The sequence below is a fragment of the Vespa mandarinia genome, chromosome 11 (assembly GCF_050613455.1).
Source record: "Vespa mandarinia isolate Hongniang chromosome 11, ASM5061345v1, whole genome shotgun sequence".
Taxonomy (NCBI): domain Eukaryota; kingdom Metazoa; phylum Arthropoda; class Insecta; order Hymenoptera; family Vespidae; genus Vespa; species Vespa mandarinia.
Genome location: NC_140820.1, coordinates 4997501 through 5015000, shown reverse-complemented (window position 1 = coordinate 5015000; position 17500 = coordinate 4997501). Strand labels below are relative to the sequence as shown.

Below are 17500 nucleotides of genomic sequence, written 5' to 3'. Positions count from 1 at the left end.
GCAATAAAATTGAATTAGTCTTTTATATATATTTTTCACGACAAAATTAACTCTCTTCTAATATTTTTAAAAATTTACATTGATGTATATAAAATTCACGCGATAATCTCTCGACTCTTATTAAAATAATATTGAAAATATTTTTGTTAATTACTCACTTTTGTTTTTGAAATATTCGAATATGCGATAAAAACGTCAATAACTATGAGGGTATGTCGTTTAACTTGAAAAATTGGAGTATTTCATAGGGGATTGAAGCTAGCAAAAAAATTTTTTTACAAATTTGCTTGGTATGAAGAAACACATCATATGGTGCCAATATTTTTTTTGCAGATCAAGTGATGGAAGATATGTCAAAGCCGAATACATTTTTTTAAGTAGAACCATTTTTTTTTTCTTTTTTATAATTTAATAATATCTTTTGAGACGAATTCAACGACGTGCCAAACAAGTTCATTTGTAATTGTAAAATGTCATATATTTTATCATAAATTTGTGAAATTCTAAAGAAACGTATAGTTGTTTGCCAGCAATTAGGCTACATGTTGTAAATCAATGCTAAACTTCTTACAAAATAAATATCATTTATTTAGACTGCCAATTGGAGAAAAATAACGAGAGATAAGAAGTTTCTCCTTAGTTTACAGCAATATTATATTGAATAATATTATATTATATTATATCGTTTTATATTAAAACGCTATTTATTTGATATTAATATGCAATTTAATTATAATATTCATTATAAATATTTCATATAAAAATGAAAAGAAAAATGTTTAATTTGAAAATAAATATAAAATGTTCTTCATTAAACACTCCCATTATTCTCCTTATCCAAAAAAAAAATTGTTCTTATTGTTTGAAATTTTAAACAATACGAAATGGTGCCACTTCTTCGAATGTAATACAGTCCTGATACAAACCTTAATATGCGAGAAAATAGGTAATTTGTATTTTCTAATAGAAACAAATTACCTGGAGGTGGCATGATTTCACGTGCCACCTCTTTGCATATCATGTGATCCTGATACAAATTCTGATTTGCGATGAAAAATTTCACGTTTACCGTGATTTCAATTTTCTAACAGCAGAATAGAACTTATCTGGAGGTGGCATGATTTCACATACCACTTCTTCGCATATCATGTGATCCTGATACAAAGGTCGATTTGTGAGAGGGAAAATGTTCGTTTCATCTTTTGTATAAGGATAATGATTTGGTTTAATGAATAACACGTTATATTTCTTTTGACATTAAATATTTTTGTTATGATTTTTATTAATAATACAAAGGAAAAAAAAATTGTACTTGATAATTGTATAAATATGTTTATTTTATCTTATAAATCGCGCTAAAATATAATACAATATAATACTGCTTTAAACAAAGGACGAACTTCTGTTTTCTCTTTATATTTTTCAAATTATCATTTTAACTAAACGATATTTCTTTCGTAATAAGTTCGATCTTTGTTTATTACATGCAGTTGTATAGCTGGTAATCAACGATACTAAATTATGCTTCTTATGTACTTACAATTTTATAGTATTCTTTATAACATTTTAGAATAATAAATGATTAAGTACATCGTTGAATTCTTTTAAACAAATGTCATCGATCTGTAGAGATAAAAATATATAATAACATTTAAAAAAAAAAAAAAAACGAATTTTACTTTGAAATCTTTACCTAAGTCTTGAATTGGAAAAAAAAAAATAATAATTTACACCATATGATGTGTCTCGTCATATAAAATAAATTTGTAAACAAATTTTTTTAGTAGCTTCAATCCCTCACGAGATATTCCTATTTTTTGAGATAAATGGGACACCCTGTATATATATATACATATACATACATATATATATATATATATATATGGTATATACATCATATATACCGGATCATACCAAATGTAGAAAAAAATTTCCTAGAAATTTCTAGAAATTCTAGATGGAGAACGAAATGGAATTGGAAAATATGAATCCTTCGCAAAAGAGAACCATCATCCTCGTCCTCGTCCACGTTCTCGTCCTCGTCCTCGTCCTCGTCCTTTTCCTCATCCTCATCCTCATCCACCTCGTTCTCATCCTCCTCGTTCTTGTCATTTGCGTAACGGAAGTTACCACGTAGAATCAAGAAAAGTGAGAACGATGGCGGAAGGATGCTCGTTCGATGTACTTCACTCAGAATTCACGCTACTCGATCTAGTCGTTGGAGAATGTTAACGAGATATGTATGACGTCCTCGAAATATCTGATTTCGTGCAATTCGTACTTTTCAAGGAAAATATGAAAAAAAAAAAAAAAAAAAAAAAAAAAGAAGCAAAATATCTCCTTTGCAGCTTTCCTTCGCAATTCATGAATTTTACTCAATCCAAAAAAGTAAATGTAAAAAAAGAAAAGAAAGATATTTTTATAAACAAATGCATCAAGTGCGATGGTTGCATTATTTATTGATTATCATCGCAATATTTTCTATTTATAATAATAATAATAATAATAATAATAATAATAATAATAATAATAATAATAATAATAATAATAATAATAATAATAATAATAATAATAATAATAATAATGACTGTAATAATCATAATAATGGTAATTTATATTACAGATTAAATGACAATTGTAAATTATTCCGTAGGTTAAATAACAATGATTATAGTAATAATTCATGTGAATTATGAGATATACGATTGCAATAATAATTAATCTAAGTGATATAATAATGATAATAATTTAGATTGTAAGTTAAATAAAATTAATATGTAGTGCGACGAAATAATTATATTGATTCATTTAAATCTAAAAATAATTTATTTATTTAAATTTCATATAACAGTATTATTATATTTTAATAATTTTCACGAACTTAATTTTTGTGGACTTTTTCTGAAAAAAAAAAAAGAAAAGGAAGAATGAAAAATATTATAAATAAGAAATTCAATAATTTCCATTATATAAATATCTATATTATTGTTTATTTCTTTTTTTATCAAAAAATTTCAAAAATTTCTTCGTTTAAATATTATCTCATAGTGTTCATTCCAATTTAATTCGAGAAATATTTCGAGTACTTCCTCAAGTATATTTTTCAACGTATTAGAATAAAGAGGGTGAGCGAGTGGGTGGGCGAGAGAAAGAGAAAGAGAGAGAGAGAGAAAGAGAGAGAGAGAGAGAGGTAGATATATTTAGCAACGAAATTGTTCCATTAAGTTAAATTGACCCTACTTAGCGCGCATCGTATCGAGCCAATGACCTAATCGCTTACCGAGACTTTGAAATTGAACGAAAGTCGGCTCAATGAGACACGGTACTCGATCCTAATACGATCCTAACTGCCTACTACCGAGCTATTTTACTCGAATGTATTCATGCAATAGTATGTATACAGATAAAGGTATACATATATACATATATATATATATATACATATATATATATATATATACATATATATATATATATATATATATGTATAAGTATGTATATACATAGTTATTGCTAATATCACCGTTCTTGATATCTAGCATTTGTACAAATGATATCAAAAGTCTGGAAAAATTAATTTCTTTTCTTTTCCCTATCATTACAATGTTTAGATAGTCTTAACATTTTTTTTCAGGTTGTTACATCAAAGTAAATCGCTATTTCTTTTTACTTTATTTTATTTTATTTACTTTTCTCCTTTTTTTTTTTTTATTTATTTACTTACTTTTTTTTTTTTCTTTTTTTTTTTTTTTTTCTTTTTTAATTAATAATCAAAGTAATCTAAAGCACTTTTATATGTAGAACATTTCAATCGAAAAATTTTAAAATAAATGAGTAATTTTAAAACTCGAGTTTTCCGGTAATGTTGCATAGGAAAAAAAAAAAGGAAAAGAAAAAGAAAAAGGAAAATAAATATTGTTGAGAATTAAGCGGAAAATACACATGAAAATGAAATTCTTCATTGACGAGCAATCGAAATCGTTATTTCATTTTAATGAATGAAGAATAGCAAAATTTTCTGAAAATCTACACTGAAGAAATATAACAAAACTCATTTTAAATAATAAAATAATTTGTTCAAAATAATCACTTATTAAAATTCTAATTATTAATTAATTAAATACAAACAAACAAAAATATTAATCATTAATATTAATCATTAATCATTATTTTTATACTCACCTTTTCAGAAACACATAATACGTTGAAATTGTAAAAAATAAACCTATTCAAAAAATCGTTGATATTAAATTTAACTTTTAATTATTCGAATGGTGGAAAGAAAAAAAAAAAAAGAAACGGAGAAAGATAAATATAATCTTATTTCCAACATAGCGATCATTGTAAGGGGATCATCACATTGATCAATTATTTCTTTTCGTTTCTTTTTTTTTTGATTACACTCAGAAAAGAAACGAAACAAAACAAAATGGAACATAAGGAACACAAAAAAGAAACTCAAAAATTAAAATTCCTTTTGAGTGTAATATTTTCAAATCATTCGAACGTATTTTAACACGTAACTCAATAACTTTGTACGCACAAGTGTACATACGTATATACATATACATGTACATATACATATATATATATACATGTATATATATATATATATATATATATATATATATATGTACATACGCATTTCAATCGTAATTTTAATTACATCCAATCGCGTAAGGTCCTTCGAAATACATTTGAATCCTCCCTCCCTCTCTCTCCCTCTCTCTCTCTTTCTCTCTCTCTCACTCACTCACTCACTCACTTTATCTCTCCCTCTCTCAACCATCGTTCTTGATTTTATCGTGACCGACATATTCGTCGAATCGAATAGCTCATAAAGCAGTGTAGTCAATTACGTGCATATCTAAACTAATCCCAATTACGATTTATCCTGGAAATGCTAAAATGTTGAAAGGAGAGAGGGAAAGGGTTTGGATGGGAGGGGGGTTAGTATTTACGAAGATTAAAAGCATTTCGTCGATTGGCACGTTTGCTTACAAATTTCAGATATATCAAAAGCATCGTTAATTAATTCGTAACTTTATATGTGCATACATATATGTAAATATTATGTGTATGTGTGTGTGTGTATATATATATATATATAATAATTAATACAACGAATATTAGAAAACGTGTTAGATCGACTAAACGAACAGGAGGAAAATGCTCACAATCAATGTACAAATGTATACACGAGCATTAGAATATATATATACATACATGTATATACATATATACACTACTATACATCCATATGTACATATATATATATATATATATATATATATATTTACATACATACGTATGTACGTACGTACGTATGTACATATGTACGCATGTATGTAAAAGAGACAATACATACATACGCATGTATGTAAATACAAATGTTCTTGCCGAAGGTCCAGAGTTCGAAACGCATTAGGTGAAATTGAATTTCTACGACGTGTTACAATGAATTTCTATTGGCTCTCGTGATTACTCCGAAACATTGATTACATCTCCCACTTCCTACTATCGCTATTACTTTTTTACTACTCGGAACAGTATTCGATTAATCGCTTTGAGTACATATATATCCATACATATATAGACATACATACATAGGTATATATATATATATATATATATAAATTGTTTAATTATTATAGATCATATTATTGTAACTATAATATTATAAAATTCGATATGAATATTTTTTCTTTTTATAATATTTCCAATTTTCAATTTTAATTTAATTTATTATATATCATATATATCTACATATATACGCGCCCGCGTGTATATGTGAATATATGTCTATGCGTATGTAATACATGTAATATACTGGACAACTTCTATGTGCGTCTTTGTTATCGTATCTATCTATATATGTACGTAAATCAAATAAGTAAAACGAGCTATACGCAAATTCCTTTCTTATGCAGAAAAGAGGGAGATAGATAAATTGAGAGAAATGGGGGAGAGTGTGAGAGAGAGAATAACATTTTGTTTCTTCATTCGTGTATAATCAAGTTTCGTAATTAATTGAAGAGCCAAGCGAGATTATTTCCCATGTGAATTTCTACGGTCCGACCGATTATTACTCTTCTCTTAATCAGTTATTAATTGCCATTATAATCCATCGATACATTGCGTATATATATATATATATATATATATATATATATAAATATTTATTTATTTATTTATTTATTTATATATTTATTTATATGGGTATATATGCATATGCAAGTATATTCAATGTTACTGCAGATGTCATGAAATATGTAAGAATGATTTTATTCCCACACACACACACACACAGATATATACACACAGATATATATATATATATATATATATATATATATATTATGATATGATAATAATATGTACATCGAGAATATGAATTATTCTTTCTAATTTAGCTTTAAAAATTCCTAATATATAATTCGTATCGAATAATAAGTTTTTATTTGAATGCACGTAATAATGTTTCATTTCAATCAATAATTTTTCACAAATTTTATATTTTATTTATATATTAATTGTTGAAAGAAGATATTCGATCTGATAATAATTAACTCCTTATCTATTGTTTTTCCATCCAAAAACATTCGAACGATATGCGTAACAATTACTATTGTTCTTTTTTTTTTTTTTTAAGAGAACAATTAAAAAAAAAAAAGAACAACGAGAAAAAGGAAAAAAAAGGAAAAAAAAAACAAAAACGTTTCTATACAATTATCAAAAAATATTTCTACAGTTATCTAATTTGTACGTACATATATTCGCGTTACGATCTATTAATATCTAATAACGAGTAATCAACGAAAAAAAAAAAAAAAAAAAAAAAAAAAACATGAAACAAATCGAGTTATTGTATTCTTGTTTTTTTTTTCACCCCACGAGTTTAACGACTGATCTTTCTCTCTCTCTCTCTCTCTCTCTCTCTCTCTCTCTCTCTCTCTCTCTCTCTCTCTCTCTCTCTCTCTTTTCTCTCCCGGTGTAATTATGCTAATTTCACTGCTTCTTCAAGTTTTTCTTCAGTTCAAACTATACGTAGGAGTATTTGCACATCGAACGATAGATTTTCACTTGGTTGTGTGGGTGCAAAGAGACCGTTCGAAAAGGCGAATATGAAAAGGCAAGCAAGCAAGCAAGCGAGCAAGCGAATGAGCGAGCAAGCAACCAACCAACCAACCAACCAACCAACCAACCAAGCAAGCAAGCAAGCAAGCAAGCGAACGAACGAACGAACGAACGAGCGAGAGCAAGCAAGCAAGCGAGCAAGCAAGCAAGCAAGCAAAGTAGTGAGAAACTCGAATGAGAGGGGCCACAGAATAGCATGGTTGTGTCGTCTTATGTTTGCCACACGTCCTATTTGTTTTAACGTCTGCCATATTGATAGAGAAAAGCTTCTGAGAAAGCTTTTGAACTTTGCCGAGGTATGAACACCAGAAAATCAAATTGAAAACGATAGAAATACGCTAATTGAATTTTCTTCGGTAATTGAATTTTTCTTTTGTATAAAGACTTTTCATCCCGACGTCTTTAACCCGTTACAAATCAAGCACCCACTCCCCTATTCTGCCTTCACGGCACTCATCCTTTTTTTAACTCGGTTTCTTTTCGTTTTTAAACATTTTAATTACTGTTTCTTCCCTTTTCTCTCTCTCTCTCTCTCTCTCTCTCTCTCTCTCTCTCTCTCATTTTTCCTCTTCCTCTCTATTCTCCGATTAAAAATATCTAATCGTATCACGGGATAATAATCGCATACGAGTATAAATATGTTACGTCGGTGGTAATTTAGTTTCATTCATCTTCTCAAGAACATTTATTTTTCTTTGCTCTGCTTCTTTTTCTTTTTTCTTTTTTTTCTTCTTTTTTTTTTTTTTTTTTTCTTTTGATCGATTTAATTTTTTCTTTCATTTTACACTGGTAAAACAATTTTTCATTCTTTTTGTTTTATGGTTCAGAGAAACGTTTCTTCTCTTTTTTTTTTCTCTATTTCTTTTTGTTTGTTTGCTTGATTGTTTGTTCGTTTGTGTTCTTTTTCCTTTTCTTTACTTATGTTTTAATAAATTTTTGTACATATCGGTAATACACTTTTGATTTTTATATTTCATATATATATATATATATATATATATATATATATATATATATACGTATTAAAATAAATTTTTAAATTAACATCGAAAATGAAATATGTTAATATTTACAAATAAATTAGGAAATGTTTATATACAATAGAGTTTATATATATATATATATAATATATATAATATATAATATATGATATATATAATATATAATATATAATAATAAATATATATATAAATATATATATAAGTAATAAACAAAAGATACACATTAATAAAATGAATATATAATACTTCACTCTATAATGAATTATATCAGCGCTCGATTTTGATGATGGAGAATAAATATTTGAAAAAGAAAGAGAAAAGAAGAAGAAGAAAAAGAATTTGACAAATTTTAAATTACAATATAAAAAGAACGAAAAAAGTAATAGGTAAACGTGGTTCGTTCACGTGAAATTTTTCTTCAAATATAAAAGTCGATACACATACAATAGCAGTCGTAACGTACGTACAAGTTTTTAGCTCAGAACTACGAGTAACGTTGAAAGTATTCCCTTTTTTCTTTTCCCCTTTTATTTCTTTCCTTTTCTTTCTTTTTCTTTTCTTTTCTTCATTTCTATCCTCAACGTCTAAGCAAGTAACCTTCTCCTCATCCTCCTCTTTCACCTCCTCTTCCTACTCCTCTTCTTTCTCCTCCTCTTCGTTCATTTACCAGCCACGTTCAACCTTCTCCTCCCCCTATGTCTTTTCCACCTCAGGCCCAAAGCAATTTCCTTTATTTCGTGGAAAACTTGCCTTATCGTTAGGCGTCTCCCTCTGAGATTTTCCTCTTGGTTTCACCATCAATGTCTTTTGCTTTTCTATTCCAATTTGTCTGCTCCTATTCCTTTCTCTCTCTCTCTCTCTCTGGTTTTCTCTCTCCCTACCTTTCTTCAAATATTATAAAAATTTTCAATTAACTTTCTTTTATGCATTTTAACATTTACATGTTTTTCTTTATTGTTAAATATTTTAATTGTACAATAAGTATTTGTTAAATTTAATTACTTTTTTAATATAACAAATGTATTAAGAAATTATATAAATTTATTGAATAATCATTATGTTTTATCATGATAACAAATCAATCATAACAATCAACAATTTCTTATCACAGTCAACTTGAAATTATAATTTCTTAATAATTAATGACTATTCGTATATTGTAAAAAAAAGAAAAAAAAAAAAAAAATATATATATATATATATATATATATATATATATATATGAAAGAATGTATTTCTTTAACTTGAACTGAGATGTAACTTTATTAATATCCTTTAGAATATTTTTATTTTCATATTTTTTACGAAATTTTTATGATTATAATTTCCAAAGAGAAAAGATCGAGGAAGGATTTATTTTTTCTTTTTTTTTTTTTTTTTTTTTTTTTTTTGTTTGCTTTCTTCTTCTTTTTCTCATATGAATTCAGATTCGAAAGAATTAAAAAAGAGTAAATCGATAAAATGAAAAAGTACTTACATTCCTTTTGTCCCTTCCTCTCTCTCTCTCTCTCTCTCTCTCGCTCTCTCTTTTTCTTTCTATTCACCTCATCTATCTCTATCTCTATCTATCTCTTTCTATATTTTAGATTCAAGTCCTTTTAATATTCTTACTATCTACTTTTATCGAATCGAATCCTTGATTTTCCAAGCGAAAAAATTCGTCGTAATTTCGAACGAACGGATTTCATCTCCATTGAATAATGTTCTTTTCTTATTTTCTTAATTTTCTTCTTCCTCCTCTTCCTCTTCCTTCTTTTCTTTCTTTCCTTTTCCTCTTTTTCTTTTTCTTATTTTCTTTTTTTTCTTTTTTTTTTTTCAACGATTTTATATTATCTCTGATTTTGTATACGTATTACCAAATGAAATCATAATTGAATGAAACAAAAATATAACAATATATATATATATATATATATATTATTGATAAAACATAAAAGAAAAAAAGTTTAATAATAATAAAAATGATATTTATAATTTTGTGTTAATTTTACTACAATTTTCTTATTTCTCTCTCTCTCTCTCATTTTTTTTTTTTTTTATGAAAAATTGTTGGTTGGTCAAACAAAATCCATTAATTTTCGTGTAATAATACTTTCTGTCGTTGTCAGAATGTCGGATAAAAACGAAATCGATTTCCAGCAATCATGTAACGGTCGACAATTCCACCTTCTCTCTTTCTCTCTCTCTCTCTCTCTCTCTCTCTCTCTCTCTCTCTCTCTCTCTCTCTCTCTCTCTCTCTCTCTCTCCTTCTCAAGGGACAAAACGAAGGAAAGAAATCATTACTCTAGACGTTGACATTCAATATTACTGCAAGAAGTAGAATAAAAAGGAAGGAAATAGCCAAAAGGTAAGAACATCTCTATTTGACGTTAGTGTGTACAGTTCCTTCGATTTAAAACATATGTCGTAAAAATGAAGAAGATGAAAGTAAAGAAGAAAAAGAAAGAAAGAAAGAAAGAAAGAAAGAAAGAAAAAAAAACAAAGGACAGAGAAAATGGGAACACGATAGAATGATAAGAAAAGAAAATAAAATTAAATAAATATACTCGTGAGTCACGTACGAATCCAACTCATCTTTTACGAATATCTTTCTTTCTTTCTTTTTCATTCAAGGTCACACTTAGGTCACTGTATAATATACGACGTTTAAATTTGTCTCAACATACGTCACCGTACTATTGGGGCAAAATGAAAATAGAACAAGAAAAGAAAAGAAGTATATGGCTCTATTAAAGAAATAATAAAAATATTTGAATGTGATTGAAATTTTTCCGTATTATTCGATATAAAAAAAGAAAATAAAAAAAAAAAAAGAGAAAATAAAAAAGAAAATTAATTTACGCTGTACGATGGAAATCTTTATCTTTGTATTAAACAATGTTTATGTAGAAACTTTTTTTTTTTTTTTTTTTTTACTTTTATACCCTTGATATCTCTTTATTTGTACTTTTTCATACGAATGCAATTTCATTATTTTATTTACGTATTTGATTGAATTTCAGAAATAACTTTTATTGAATGGCCAAGAAAATAAAGTGGAGAAATAGATTTTTTTTTTTTTAATAAAATTCCAACCCCTCACGAGTTATTTCAACATCACGCGTTTAAGGTAACAACCCCTGTATATATAGATTACTATCTAAAAGTCATGTAATATATATATGTATATATATATATATATATATATATATATATATATATATATTGAACACATACGCTTATATATTTTCATATATAGTATTTCATTAATATATTTAACATAATTACGATTTTTTATTATCTATATTCAGATCAAACATTTTTATTATCTATACTGTGAATAAATATATTATCTATTATTGCACATATATAAATGTATATATATATATATATATATATATATATAAAAGAGAGAAGATAGAAAGGAAATGATACGTACAGAATAAACGAAGAGAAGAGAAAGGAAATAATTCTATGGCTTAACGTTACTTCGAATTTGAATGTGTCAAAATGACTTTAGGAAGGATAAAGAAAACAGACTCTGTTCATAGTGAAGAAAAGAAGAAGAAACGAACTGAAAACGACGTTTTCAGAAAGAGAATGTGGGAGATAGTGGGTGGGAGTAGGGGTGGGCTAGGATAATGAGGGGAAGGGATGGTCATTCGTGTCGACAAAAGATCCCAACTCTACAAAAGCCTGAAACGGGACACGGTTTAAGTGATAAATGGGTTTTAATCAAACGCGTTCCTACCGTCACGACTCGTCTCTCTCTCTCTCTCTCACTCTCTCTCTCTCTCTCTCTCTCTCTCTCTCTCTCTCTCTCTCTCTCTCTCACTCACTCATTCTTTCTCTCCACGTGTTAGCTCTATACCTAACCATACCAACCCTCTATGTGTCACCGCACTTTGGGATCGCCATTTCAACGCGACTACGAGAGCATTAACAATCGAGTTAAACTCTCTCTCTCTCTCTCTCTCTCTCTCTCTCTCTCTCTCTCTCTCTTTTACTCTCCAACAGTCTTTCTCTTTGTAACGAGTCAAAGTCGATTCTTTAGCATTATATTCGAAATCGATAACTCTTTTGTTGTGTTGCCCTTCGAATTTCATTCGAATTTCTCGCCAATTTTCGTCGTTTTTGTCTTCTTTCCTTCCTTCTCTCTCTCTCTCTCTCTCTCTCTCTCATTTTTGATTATGTAATTTTAATTGAAATCGACCAATCCTTTGTTATTCCGTGAATTCCGTTCATTGTTATTCGAATAACCGATCATTTCTTCTATTTGTAATTTCTATTCGTTGTTATTATTAATAATATTATTTATATTTCTTTAATTCCCGATCATAATATCGATTCTTTTAATACAAGTTACAATCGTATAATTTATTCTTCTCGAATTATAATCTATATTTATTTATTTCAATTACTATTACTTTTCTATTATTTGTATTTCTTTATCATTATCAATATTATTATTATTATCATTATTATTATTCTTATTATTATTATTATTATTGTAATCTTCGAACTAAGTCGAATTTTTAATATAATTTATGTAATCAATCATTCTTACATTATTTATTTAATTTATTTTACTAATTCCCTTAAGTATTAATATATTTCATCTTATTTTTCTTCAATTCATTGTTTAAGCCCATTATTATTCTTCCTTCGTCACTGATCAAAGACGACTCTTTAACCTTAATTGAAATCGATAATTCTTCGTTTTTCGCCGTTTAAATTTCACGGACCATTTGTACTTCTCTTATTCATGATTTACATTCATTATTCTTCATTCTTCTTCTTCTTCATCATTATCATCTTCTTCTTCTTCATTTAGTGATCAAAGCTGATTCTTTAATTTAGTATAGTTTAAATCGATAATTCTTTTATTGTTCTACAAATTCTTTTGAATTTCCCGCCATTTTTATTCTCTCTCTCTCTCTCTCTCTCTCTTTCTCTCTCTCTTTTATTCATTCTTCTTCTTTTTCTTCTTCTTCTTCTTTTACTTATTTAATTAATGTATGTTACGGTCAAGAAACACGATGAATATATGTATATATATTTATATATGCATGTAAATAGGTGTTCTGATTTGTTACTAGTCTAGAGAATTCCTAGAAAATTTTCCAAGTTGGCTCTAACGTTAAAGTCTCTAAACTCTAGAACGAGAGCGTACCCGTAATTTTACTCGACGAACTCGTTAATTTACGAGGAAGGCAAAAGAGCGGCGGGGCGCGTGGTAAACTGCGAATTAAGTCGATGAATCGAGTTAATAACGAAGTTCCTTTTAATGGCCAACCGCTCGGCCCGTCTTTGAAAATTCCCGCCTAATTCTTCCACGAAAAGAGAAAAAGTTAAGCGGGAACTTTTGAAACTTTAGAGAATTTCCGGCCGAAATGTTAGTTGTATAGATCGATGACATGTCGATAAATTATAAGGATTAGAATTTTCGTGGAAAAAAAAAATAAAAAAAAAGAAAAAAAAATCATTTTGACATTTAATCCATTCGAACGTAGATCGAGAGGAACGAAAAAAAAAAAATGGAAAGAAATATTAATTTTTATAATATTTTACGTTCGTTCAATTTCATTTTCATTATTAATAAATATCGTTATAATTTATTAAACGATAATCGATCGATCAAATTTCAATAAGATATGAGAATATACATGATTGTTAGTAATAACTAATATGATTATTTGTTTATTATAATCTTAAATTTCCTTGTTCGATTAAATTCTGATAAATTTTAATCATTCATTTATTTTAACGTTATATTTAACATTGAATTAAAATTATAAATATATAATTTTGAATAAAAGATAGGTGGAGAGAGAAAGAGAGAGAGAGAGAGAGAGAGAGAGAGAGAGAGAGAGAGAGAGAGAAAGAGAGAGAGAGAGAAAGAGAGAAAGAGAGAGAGCGAATATAATAATTAAACATTACTTTTTTAGCTTTTAATTAATTTCAAAGAAAATATTTCATTCTTATAGTATTAGTGGATTAAAAATATGTGGCGAATGAAAAATAATATATACGTGTTTCATGAAAATAATCCATTTTCAACAAGAAGGAATATACGATGGACATTTTCCTAAAAGGAAAAGCAGCACATTTCCAACGTGTTAGTCGGTTTAATCCGTGTTTACGTTAATCCTCGTATAAACGACGCCATCTTACGAGATGTACAAGAAGAAGATGAAGAAGAAGAAGAAGAAGATACTGAAGGAGAAGGTAACCTTCTCGTTTCCTCTCTTTCTGTCTCTCTCTCTCTCTCTCTCTCTCTTTTTCTCTCTTTTTGCTCGTTTTATGTCTTGAAATAACAGCACGAAAATGTCTCGCGAAAGTGTCCACGAGCCGCGAAATGAGTACTTTAAAACACACCGTGTTTCTCTTAGATGAGATGACTAATGAAATAAGAACTATATACGTACTAAAAAGAAATAGATTAGAATCTAAAAGAGTCAACCGAGTTATTAAAACCAAAGTTACTTACTTGAATAATATTGAATTGATTGACAACGAATGTAGAAACGAGTATGTCCTTTGTGATATTTGCCACGTACGTAGGTACACATATGTATACATACGTACGTACGTATGTATGTATGTATGTATGTATGTATGTACGTATGTATGTATATATGTATGTATGTATGTATGTATGTATGTATATATATTTATATATGGATATTCATACTATGTATATATGTATGTATGTATGTATGTATATATATATATATATATGTATACATGGATATTCATACTATGTATATAGGTTTATGTATATAGGTTTATATATATGTGTTCATAATAATTCGTACGTGTGTATATACATATGTCATTTCGTATTCTCTGCATTTCGAACATTCCTATCCCATGTGTGAGGTTTTTTTTTTTTTTTTTAGTAATATACGTAGACTATATGAAATGCAGGAAAAATTTTCAACCGTGAAGTCCCAGAATTTTTGGAATAATCGAATTTTAAGAATTTAGTTCGCCAAGTCTATATATAGTATATAGAAAATAATAATATGTATATAATTATATCACTGTATATATACTTTATTTATATCATTCGTTAAAAATAATTTATAAACAATAATTATTTAAACTGATAGAACGTTTAATAATTATTCAAACGTATTTATTAAAATTATTCCAAGGGATCGATAGAAAATTTGAAAATAATTTTTACTACGATTATTATTATTGTCATTTATTTTCTTTTTTCGTTTTCTCTTGTGAATTTTTAATTTCAGAAAAATCTTTATCCAATACACTCTATAATAATTCTTCGATCGAGACAATTTACAAAACAAATCCGATTAATTATATCTGTATTAAAAGTATTCCGACGAAATTCTTCATTATTAATTCTTAATAAAAATCTTTTTTGTAATACATATATATATATATATATATATATATATATATATATATATGACGGATTGAATTATATGCTTCAATAAGTAGATCTAAAGATAACATTTTCGAGTGGGATCGATGTTCTAATGTGAACAAACAAAATTCTCAGAGATATTATGATTCAGTGGATGGGTTTGATGTTTGAATAATAGGGCCAGCCCTTTGTATATAAGAGAGGGAGAGAGAGAGAGAGAGAGAGAGAGAGAGAGAATGAGTGATGTTTAACTACATCTCGATTGTGTTCTTTGATATCTTCTTTGTCATGTATGTTTAAATGTATGCATATGTATGTGTATATATATACGTATGTATATGTACATGTATATATATATATACACGAACGCACAGATGCGTGTGTATACATGTACGTGTATCCTCGTAACACATTTTTAATATATTAATAATTATAGTAGTATCAATTAAAATGTGACCGTACAAACGAGAAAAAATTCATAGAATAGAAATAATAATAATTAGTAGAAAGGTAATAGAGTACTCGTGAAATGTGAATATGTATATTAAATATATTATTATTATTTTATGTTACAAAGAAAAATATCCAAATGTTTTAACGTTCACATCGATTGTTCCCAAATAATTAAAACATTTTAATTAATACGAATATTCGTATTTATTTATTTATTTATTTAGTTTAGCGTGATCATTTTAATTCATTAAATGTATTTAAATGTATTTTATTTGAAATAAAATAATAGAAAACGGATATAAGAAATTATGAATTAATTTCTTCGATGTATAAATTTTTCATTCTTCTTCATATTATATCGAATGTTTTCTTATTAAATAATAAAATTTCAATGTTAAATAACAAAATATTATGCCTATACGTTCAAAACATTTACACTATTATATCTATATATTTCATTAGATTGATATTTCAAATATATCCCATATTCTAAATGTATCAATATTTTCCATATAGATCGAATATTTCAATGGTTAAATATTTTTAATTTCATTTCTACCCAACAGTTTCAATATAAACTATACCTTTTAATGTAAACATTATCTATCACTGTAAATAAAAATAAACGAACGAACGAACAAACAAATCATGCGAACGAGATGTTGCTTGAGAGAAAGAAAAAATATCGACAAATGAAATGTGTCGTTTCAAAGGAGGAAATAAAAAGTAAAAAAGTAAAAGAAGAGGAACGGAAGAAAACTAAAAAAAAACTAAAAAAAAAAACTAAAAAAAAAAAAAAGTCAAAGGAAAAAAAAGGAATGAAGAAACGATAAATCTTTACAAAGAAAATAGAAAATATTTACCAAAGTGATTCGGTTACCAATGGATCACCCGTTAGATTACTACGATAAATCAAAAGAATGAAGAAACGATACTGAACGAAGTTTCGTTAGAGGTGGGAATCCACTTTCTATACTCGATCGACTCGTACTACGAAAATGTTTTTCAGTGGATCGTATCAGTGGAAATGTAGCATAATGGATCGTATCCTCGATCTAGCTACGTGAAATTAATCGTTCGGATTCAACATTTCAACAAAGGATTATCGGGTTTATCTCTATTTCTCTCTCTCTCTCTCTCTCTCTCTCTCTCTCTCACTCACTCTCTCTCTCTCTCTATCTATCTATCTATCTATCTATCTATCTATCTCTATCTGTCTATCTATCTGTCTCTTTGTTTTTCCGTGTATCGTCAGAGATTATTCGCATCTCGTTAAATACATTTTGTTTCTAATGATTCTTAGCAAACGTCGGATATATTAGAAACATTTCTACGACATTTTTTTCCCTTTCTTTCTTTCTTCCTTTCTCATACTTGTCTCTCTTCTTTTATTAATCGTCCTTTATCTTCTCATATAAAATGGAAATTTTAATAATAATAATAATAATAATAATAATAATAATAATAATAATAATAATAATAGTAATAATAATAATAATAGTTGAAACTCGGTCGTATTTAAAATATTTTTTTT

General features: G+C 27.4%; 2 protein-coding genes across 2 annotated transcripts in view; both read left to right on the top strand.

Moving 5' to 3' along the window:
- The window catches only part of LOC146872674 (uncharacterized), a 3939-nt gene extending 3494 nt beyond the window's left edge, over nucleotides 1-445 (top strand). Inside the window, exon 3 of the mRNA XM_085660121.1 lies at nucleotides 334-445. Within this exon, the coding sequence (XP_085516247.1) occupies nucleotides 334-342 (9 nt within the window). The 3' untranslated portion in view covers nucleotides 343-445. The remainder of the gene's footprint in view (nucleotides 1-333) is intronic.
- LOC118441164 (uncharacterized) overlaps nucleotides 1-17500 on the top strand; it is a 183433-nt gene that overhangs the window by 113061 nt on the left and 52872 nt on the right. The window lies entirely within an intron of this gene.